Source organism: Vigna umbellata, chromosome 6 (genome assembly GCF_029865625.1).
Source record: "Vigna umbellata cultivar VRB3 chromosome 6, Vumbellata_1.0, whole genome shotgun sequence".
NCBI classification, from domain to species: domain Eukaryota; kingdom Viridiplantae; phylum Streptophyta; class Magnoliopsida; order Fabales; family Fabaceae; genus Vigna; species Vigna umbellata.
Genome location: NC_142170.1, coordinates 4,381,457 through 4,390,900, shown reverse-complemented (window position 1 = coordinate 4,390,900; position 9,444 = coordinate 4,381,457). Strand labels below are relative to the sequence as shown.

The 9,444-nt window shown below is 34.6% G+C and overlaps 2 protein-coding genes across 2 annotated transcripts; both read right to left on the bottom strand.

The window, feature by feature from the left end:
* Nucleotides 1–1,023: 1,023 nt before the first annotated feature.
* Nucleotides 1,024–4,126, bottom strand: LOC124834666 (uncharacterized). The gene has a single exon (XM_047309415.2). The coding sequence runs from the start codon at nucleotides 3,988–3,990 to the stop codon at nucleotides 1,237–1,239; it is 2,754 nt and encodes a 917-aa protein (XP_047165371.1). The 5' UTR covers nucleotides 3,991–4,126; the 3' UTR covers nucleotides 1,024–1,236.
* A 2,126-nt stretch (nucleotides 4,127–6,252) lies between these two features.
* Nucleotides 6,253–9,021, bottom strand: LOC124834665 (uncharacterized). The gene has a single exon (XM_047309414.1). The coding sequence runs from the start codon at nucleotides 9,019–9,021 to the stop codon at nucleotides 6,253–6,255; it is 2,769 nt and encodes a 922-aa protein (XP_047165370.1).
* Nucleotides 9,022–9,444: the final 423 nt, after the last annotated feature.

Sequence of the window (9,444 nt, the reverse complement as noted above, 5' to 3'; positions counted from 1 at the left end):
TTACAATTTTTTATTTTATTTTATACAAAAATATTTTTTATTTTGAGATTTTTAGATAATTTTATTATCAAAATTATATTTATAAAATTTATTTATTAAGAAAAAGTAATATACCAAGTTTAAAATATTTATTAAGAATAGTTTAAATTAAGATAATATTAAGAAATAGTTTAAATTTAAGATAAGTTTATATAGTAACTTAAAAAAACATAAAAAAACAGAAAATTTAAAAGAAAAAGAAAAAGAAAAAATAAAAAAAGAAAGTCGTAAAACAAAATAATGTATATGTAAAATTATAAACATGTCATTAGAAAGATAAAATTGTTAACTATCACTTTAGGAGATTTGAGAGGATTTGATGATAAATTTTGTTGTTGTTTATTTGAGTAGATTTGGAGGTAAGTGAGTGTTGATTTGGAAGTAAAGTTTCTGAAATAAAGTTTGTGAGAATTACTGTAGAATTTGATTGAGATGACAGATTAAAAAAATTTACTTCTAAATTCACTCTTACTTACCTCTAAATCCACTCAAATAACAACAAAAAAATTTATCTTCAAATTCTCTCAAATCTCCTCAATTACTCTCTTCCAAATCAATTTAAGTGAATAAAGCCTAAAAGTAAGTGAGTTTAAAATATGATTTCACCAGTTCTAATAATTTAAAGTTGTCTTTGAAAAATACAACTTTATTAATATAGGTAATTTTTTCAAAGTCAACTTATATAATAAATTTTGATAAAAGAATAATGATATCGTGATATACTTTTAATTTAATTTAATACATAATATAAAAATAAAATAATTATAAAATATAAATTTTTATATATATTTTTTAAGAAATTAAAAATAAAAAAGAATAACATCAAATAAATATAAAATATTTATATCTATCAAAGTATTTTTGTTAATAAAAAAATGACACTGCTTTCGTAAAAAATGCCTACTTTGATAGAGTATTGGGAATGAAATTTTCCACAATTTGAAAAACATTATCTAGAGTATCGATATGATCCAAGTCTGTGTCACCTACTAAAAAACTGTATTTCGTATTAAAAGTTTCCCAGCAGACAAGACTTCGTTTAATCAGACACTTGACAAGTCCTTTACTGTAACAAAATTTATTTTGCATATACTATATATATATTCTGATAGATAAAATACATGGAATTATGAATGGCCTAAATCTTGATTCGTCATGATTAGACCATTTGCATTTGGGTGTCAAAAGGTGAATATTTTACAAGTTGGTGGTCTCTACTTCAGCTTCTGATTCAGCAAACACAGGCACCTTTTCATAAACCTTAGACCCTTTGAGTTTTTGAGGCAGAACACAGTGAGCACCAAAACGTTGCTGCAAGAAGATAATGATAGCAAAAGCAACACCTCCCAATGGAATGACAATGTCCCAAGAAGTGGAGTAAAAATCTGCACTTGGATCTGCATAGATGTATGATCCATTATCTAGTTGAGCATAATTATGAGTCCTGTAAAGATCATAGGCATGTGGCAACAGCCTCACAAAAGTAGTTCCAAAGTAAAAAGAACATGAAAGAACATTCTCCCTCATGTTAGAGAACAGATTAAGAATGATCTGTGGCAAGAGAAAGCCATCCAACACCAAACCACCATAAGATTTTAAGTTCTCCCAAGATGAATGGTTCACTGGAGTAATCACAAGAATGTCTCCATCTCTCTTAGACTTCAACAGCAATGCAATCAATAAGCCAGCAGCATACAAGGGTAGAGTGACACAAGAAGCCTTCCTCTCAGCAAGCCAGAGGCCTTTATCGCTTTCATCACTCTTTCTTGATGACCAAGTTAGTTGAAGGAGTCTGAATTGCAACAAGAAAGCTACCATGGTGATTAGCCTCACAGCTATTTCATTCACTTCAAGCCACCCAACAGTTCCAAACACAAAGTTCTTCTTGTTAGGATTTTGAGCAAGAAGTGCTTCAAAGTTTACAACAAGGGGTACCATGTGGCCTAAAGTAAGCATTGTCATCATAACAAGTGAGAGCAAAGGAAGCACATTGGGGTTCTTCTTCACATGGTATATCTGCAATCCCACAAAAACACACGCTAGAGTGGTAGATATCAGAAACATGATGGTCTCCATATCCATTCTCCAAACTACCTTTTCAGCTGTTTCAATGTAGAATGCAGCTGAAGATAACTCTAAAGTTTTGAAGTAAAGAGGGTCTGAATTTTTGCGCGTGCTTTCAATGCTTCCCTTAATGAAGATTCCATTTTTTGCATCCAATGGTGGTAGCTGAAACTTCACCACAATCTCACAATCCACAGAATGAGCTGTTGGTATGAGAGAGTTTGAGATAAGACCACGACAACCTACCATACACAAGGTTCCCGCTCCAGCATCATAAACTCCTTCGGCAGAAATCATCACTGGCAAAGAGGACTGATTAAGCAGGGACTTGAAGACATTGGTTGAATTAAACCACAGTGAGATTTTGTAGCTAATATTAAACAAACCACCTGTACTATTGAGTTTTACCTCAGGAGCATCTACCGAGGTGTTTGAGAAACTGTTACCCGAGGAAGAGACCTCATCACCAATAGCAAAGGGATATGAATTACCCCAGGCTACTCTTTTGTTGGACTCACTAACTGCCATGTCAAATCTCAAGTCATGAGAATAGACATCTGGATATCTTTTCCCCTTGTTCTTCATAGGCTTCTGTGTTGGGCATGACTTCTTTACTTTTTCCAGTTGGCTATATTCATACTTTGGAGCTTGAAAACTTCCCAGCCTACCATCCTCTCCGTTGTTAAATGCTATCTTCTTGAAATAGCTTGTATCGTGAGTACTCTTGTTGGTCCAAATTTGGCCAACTATGGTACTGGTGCTCTTGATTGACAAAGTTGAGGTGAATCTCAGTGTTAGTCTTATTGAGCAATCACCCACATGAGAACCAGCCAAGGATGATGCCTTGGCCATGATTTTACAAGCCACTACACACAGCTTGCCTTTCTTCTCATCCCACCATCCCTCCCCTACCAACGTATTTTTGGGATTGAAACTTTGGCCAACCCAATAATCACTAGAATTCAAAAGCCTCACCATAACTCGCAGCCTATGTTTGTTGTTATCAAGAGAACACTCAATGCCTTTCAAAGACATTAGATATGGAAGTTGACCAGAACTCTCACTTAAAGGAGTGCAGTTCTTTGAAGAAGTGCATTCAGGAGAGAACTCTAATCGAAGCCCTTTAATTTCCCTTGAAAGGGGACGTGAGCAAAAGCTCAATGAATTCAATGAAAGCCCCCCCTTTGCAGCATCAGTCCCTGAAGAGAATTCATTGGCAACTTCTGTAGAATCCAAGGTATAATTGTAATTCCCTTTAGGAAACATCAGCACGGAAATAGGTTCAAAGTACCTCTCATCATTTTGAAAACTCAAGCTCACCAAACTTCCACTAACCAAGGTAGTGATAGTGCTTACATTGAACACATTATCAAGCTTAAACACAACATCCAGATTAAGATGCTTACCTTCCTTGGAATAACCACTCCCAGTCCCTACCATGCAAACCTTCCCTGAAGACTCAGACCAGAACCCTTCAAGCTTGAAGCTTACATGCCTTCTACGGTAGCGATGTTGACCCCCATGCCTTAATCTGTCACCATAACTGAAGTTCCCTACAACGTAGTAGTAAGTTATGCTGGTGGCGAGTGATACAGAGGCTTCAACTTTGAACAAGTCAGAGGACTCAGTGGCACGTATGCTAAATGGTTGGAGGGAAAAGTATTGGTACGAGGAAGTTCCACCATCGATGATGCCATCACCTCCTGTAAAGTAACCTGTGTGATGATCATCAAAAGGGAAAGAGTTGCGGGTGAGTTCAGCGGCAGTTGACTCTGGAACTATGGAACCGCAGTGGTCTTTGTAAGGTGGCAGTGAATCAAAGGAGGAGACATGGTTGAAGGAAGACATGGCAAGAAGAAAGAGGAGGGTGGAGAGAAGATAATCCATGATAATGATCAAAGGTAGAGGAACAAAACAGAAATTTAGTTTTCTGTTACATATAACAACATAGACTGTTCCTTTAGTTCGGTTGTTCTTTTGGTTCTAATATCAAAGAACACTTTCTAGCATGTAAAACCAGCCTTCACCATTAATAAACTGTAAAAAAAATTGTTCAGTAGCAAGAATTACTGTTGTAATAAAAAGACTAACACCTAAAACAAAGGCAAAATACAAAGTCATACAAGTTATCTTCTTTTTCTTTGACAAAAGTTCTAGGAAGTTTCTCAGTTTGGACTTTGAAAATAACGTACTAAGTGGTCATAATGGCTTAAATGGACCCACTTTTGCAGTCTTCTTTGAAAGACTTATTGTAGCATTCATGATCAATGAATTATTTATTTTCAATTGAGTATATTCCCACTTGATTTTTACTCTTTCTAAAAGAGAGTTTGGGTGGAACTATAAACTCTTGTCAAAAGATTAATGATTTAGGAATCTCTTGAAATAGATAATACTCATGTAAATTCTTTTAAGAATATTATTAACTAAAATTTATTAAAAAATATATTATTTTTTTTTGTGTGAATCTTATATATTTTTTTCAAAAAACCATTCACATAATTATATAATTTTTAATAAAAAAAATGAATTGCTGGCTTTTTTTTTTACAATTATTAATTTTTTGATGCCGCACCGTCCCATTACGTTGTCACACTCACCATAAGTGCCTTTTTTGTGTTCAAGCGTTGACTTTTCTAAGACTTAAACCAATATTAATTGATTCATCCTTTTAAGCATACTTTTTCTATCTCTTTGGTTATGTTTTGAGAAAAAAAAGAGTTTATTTTTTTAACCCGTTACTTTCTAAAGAAAAACTAATTAATACGAATTCTTGTTATAAGTCTAATTCTTATAGTTTAACTTAATTTTGAGCTTAAGTTAAGTTTAATTCCATACTTTAATTGTGTTTTTTTTTTTGTAAAACCTCTATATTTCAGTAGAGGACTCATTCATCATATAATCCACTTACCAACTTTAACTTAATACTATTATGTGACAGAGAATATTAGAAAAACCCTAATTTTGTGTTAACTGGTAATAGTATTAAAATAGAATACATAAATAACGATAATCTTTATATTTTAAATATTGATTTTTTTAAGATTAGGTTTGAACTTATGTGAGTGGATAGGATGGGAAAGTTTTGTTACATGTTTTGTGACAAACATGTTGCCGGCAATTTCCATAGGTGACAATGAAGTGATGATGTTGTTGGTTTTCTTTTACAATGTAATATTTATTTGTGGATATATACAAGGAAGTGTTCAACTTCAACCCCACAAAGACTTCGAAACAAGTCTTGGATTTGTTTGAATAAATCTTCTAAGAGAATAAAAAGATTTTTTTATAAATTTAAATTAATTTATGCTTCTCCTTTATCACTTTTTTTTTTTTAATTTTATCCTTTCAATTTAGGCATAGTCTAATTTTAATTTATAAAACAATCATTTTATCTTCTTCTTTTTTTTGCAAAAATTCAAATGAAAAAATTTGGCTAAATATACTTTTAATTTAATCCAAAAAAGGCTCACATGTTGCTTTAATATATTTTAGTGCTAAATATTTTTATATTGAATAAAATATTTAAAAATAAAAAAATTATTAAGAAAAAAATATTGTTTAGCGTATTTTAATGGTTAAATTCAGTTTCATTATTACAATAAAAATTATCTTTTTACATATTTTTTTCTACTTTTTTTTTGGGATTAAAATGGAAATTTCATCAGTTTTTTTTTTTTTCTATTTCTTATTTTTATCCATCAAAACAAACTACTTTTTTGTTTCATCTTAACTCCACTGTATGTTTCACGTTTTTTTATTTCTCCCATGGTTTTCATCTTAACTAGTTTTTTTTTTATTCTTCAATATTCATTCAGATAACAGTACACTAAGATGAACTTTCCCCTGCTTATGAAAAAGATGAACTTTCCCTAAAAGGAGTATCCAATACTTTTAAAATATGATCCATAGATTCATCAGTATCTAATTCCATAATCCACAAAAACACTCAAGTCATATAATTTCAAAATATAAGGACAATGGCACAAGTCATGTTACAAACTTAACAAAAACAAACAAGAACAAAAGATCACAGAAATTACAGTGCAACAATACAAGCTCATAACTAGTTAAAAGTTTAAAATACATGAACATATTGAACAGAGCTTCTTGGGAGTGGTCATTTGCAGTTGGAATCATTGGGAGATTTTACTTGTTGGTTGTCTCTACTTCTGCTTCTGAATCAGTAACAACGGGCACCTTCTGATATACCCTTTTGAATCTCTGAGGCAAAATATAATGAGCACCAAAACGTTGCTGCAAGTAGATGATAACAGCAAAGAAAAAACCTCCCAATGGAATGGCAATATCCCAAGCTGTTGAGTAAAAGTCTTCACTTGGATCTGCATAGTAGTATGACCCATTATCAAGATGATCATCAGTATGAGTCCTGTAAAGATCATAGGCATGGGGCAGCAATCTCACAAAAGTAGTTCCAAAGTAAAAAGAGCTTGAAAGAACATTAACCCTCGTATTCAAAAACAGGTTAAGAATGATTTGTGGCAAGAGAAAACCATCCAAAACCAAACCACCATACGATTTGATGTTCTCCCAAGGTGAAGGTTGGTTGTACATAGGAATATACACAGAATCCTTGTCTCCATTCTTCTTCAACTTCAACATGAATGCAACCAGTAACCCTGCTGCATACAAGAGTAAAGTGACAATACCAGTGTTCCTCTCAGCAATCCATTGACTGTTCTTGCTTTCACCACTCTTTCTTGCTGACCAGGTGAGATACAGGAGCCTGAATTGCAACAAGAAAGCCACCATGGTCACCAGCCTCACACTTATTTCATTAACTTCGAGCCATGGATTGTTTCCAAATATCAGCCTTCTGTTGTTGGGATTTGGAGTGAGAAGAGCTTCAAAGTTCAGAACAAGAGGTACCATGTGACCCAAAGTAAGAATTGACATCATAATCAGTGAGATGAAGGGGAACACATTTGGTTCTCTCTTCACCTTGTAGAGTTGCAACCCCACAAAAACACATGCAAGAGTTTTAGATATCAGAGCCATGACAACTTCCATATCCATTCTCCAAATTTTTCTTCTTGCTGTTTCCCTGTAGTTTGGAACTGCTGATACGTCTAAACGCTTGAAGTAAAGAGAATCAGATTCTTTCCGCCTGCTTTCAATACTTCCCTTAATGTAGCTTCTATCACTTGAGTCCAATGGTGGAAACTGAATTTTCAGAAGAATGTCACAGTCTGCAGAATGAGCCACTGGTGTCTCACTTTTTGAGATTGGGTTCAATTCACGGCAACCTACCATACACAAGGTTCCTGCTCCAGCATCATAAACTCCTTCTGCAATGATCTTCACTCTCTCAGAGGAGAAATTAAACACATAATTCTTGTCAACTGACTTTGAAGGGTGCAACACGGAGAGGCTGATCCCGTAGCTCATGTTAAACAAGCTGCCATTGTTGATGTCAATGGTTTCATCAGGAACTTCATCTGAGAAACTTATGAAACCAGATGATCTATATTGGGAAAACTCAGAGATTTCATCATCAACAGCTATGGGTTCTGAGTAACCCCAACCTACTCTTTTCATGGACTCTTTAACTGACATATCAAATCTCATGCTATAAGAATAGGCCTCAGGGTATCTCTTCGTCTTCTCATTAGGCTTGTGAGTCGGCCTTGGACATGATTTGTTAACCGTTTCTAGACGGCTAAACTCATACTTTAAGCCAGGAACTCCCACCCCACGACCTTCATCATTCCTAAATGTTACCATCTTGAAATATCCTGAATCACTTCCGCTCTTATTGCTCCAAATTTGGCCCACTATGCTACTGGTGTTTCTTATTGACCAAATTGAGGGGAATCTCAATCTTAGTCTTACTGAGCAATCACCCACATGAGTTCCAACCAAGGATGATGACTTGCCCATGATATGGCAAGCAACTACGCACAACATGTTGTTCTTCTCATCCCACCATCCTTCCCCTACTAACACAGTTTTGGGATCAAAACTCTGGTTAATCACATAATAACTAATATCTGGAAATTCCACCAGAACCCTCAATCTATGTTTCTTAGTAGTCAGAGAACACCCTATGGTCGTCAGAGACATTAGAGATGGAAGTTTATCAGAACTTCCACTTATACTGCAATTCTTAGAAGCATGACACTCACGAGAGTACTCTAATTGGAGTCTTCCAAGCTCCGAAGAGATGGGATACTTACAAAAACTCAATGAATCTAAATTCAATGCTAATCCTTGATCAGCATCACTCCCATCAGAAAACTCATTGACAACTTCTGCAGAATCCAGAGTATAATTGTATTTTTCATTTGGAAGCATCAACACAGAAATGGGTTCAAAGTAGCTATCATCACCCTTTTCAGAACTCAAGTTCTCCAAGCTTCCAGTGACCAAGGTAGTGATATTACTTACATTGAACACATCATTGAGCTTAAAAACAGCATTCACGTTGAGAGAGTCACCTTTTCTGGAGTAACCACTGCTAATCCCCACCATGCAGACCTTCCCTGAAGGTTCATGCCAAAACCCTTCAAGCTTGAAGCTTACGTAACCTTTACGGTAACCCCGTTGACCCATATAATATGAACCATCACTGAATGTGTTGGCGCTTCTAAATGATAGAGTGCCTTGAAGTTTGAAAAGGTTTGGAGTTTGAGTTTCACGTGTGCTCCTTTTGGAGAGTCGAAAGGAGAAACGGTTCCAAGAAGCACCAACATCAATGATGGTAGCACCTCCTTTGTAGAAACCGTTGTGATGATCAGCAAGAGGGAAAGGGTTGTGGGTGAGTTTGGTGGTGGGCGTGGAGTCAGCAACTGTGGAAGCACAGTGCTCTTCGTAAGATGGCTGTGAGGCAAAGGAGGAGACAAGGTTGAAGGAGAAGAAAGTGAAAGCACAGAAGAGAATGGTGAGAAGAGAATCCATGAACATGATAAGATAAACTATAGTTTGGTTGCTAGAGAAAGTGAGAAACAAAGCAAGAATTCAATACATTTATAGTATCCATTTGCACTGGTAATGCATGGCATGGTAAAGAAAGATCGATGCACATTCACATGTCCTGACACTTCAAAACTCATCAAATATTAATGAAAATTTATTAAAAAGAATAAATAAATAAATAAATAGATACATGGGGCCACAGAATTTATACTTCAAGACTTTGAGAAACTATATTTATTATGACTTTTATAAACTTATCATTACATGAGTCTTTATCTCTAAAAGAATTAAAAATCATCTATATATTTATCTCGACTACCTCTAAAAATATAATATATGAAACCAAATGAGAATTATCTCTATCTATACTAGCATTCATTTTGAATCAATTAACAAATAGAACTT

Excerpts from the sequence above, each read along its gene's own strand:
- LOC124834666 (XM_047309415.2), bottom strand. The coding sequence starts at position 3,990 with ATGGATTATCTTCTCTCCACCCTCCTCTTTCTTCTTGCCATGTCTTCC.
- LOC124834665 (XM_047309414.1), bottom strand. The coding sequence starts at position 9,021 with ATGGATTCTCTTCTCACCATTCTCTTCTGTGCTTTCACTTTCTTCTCC.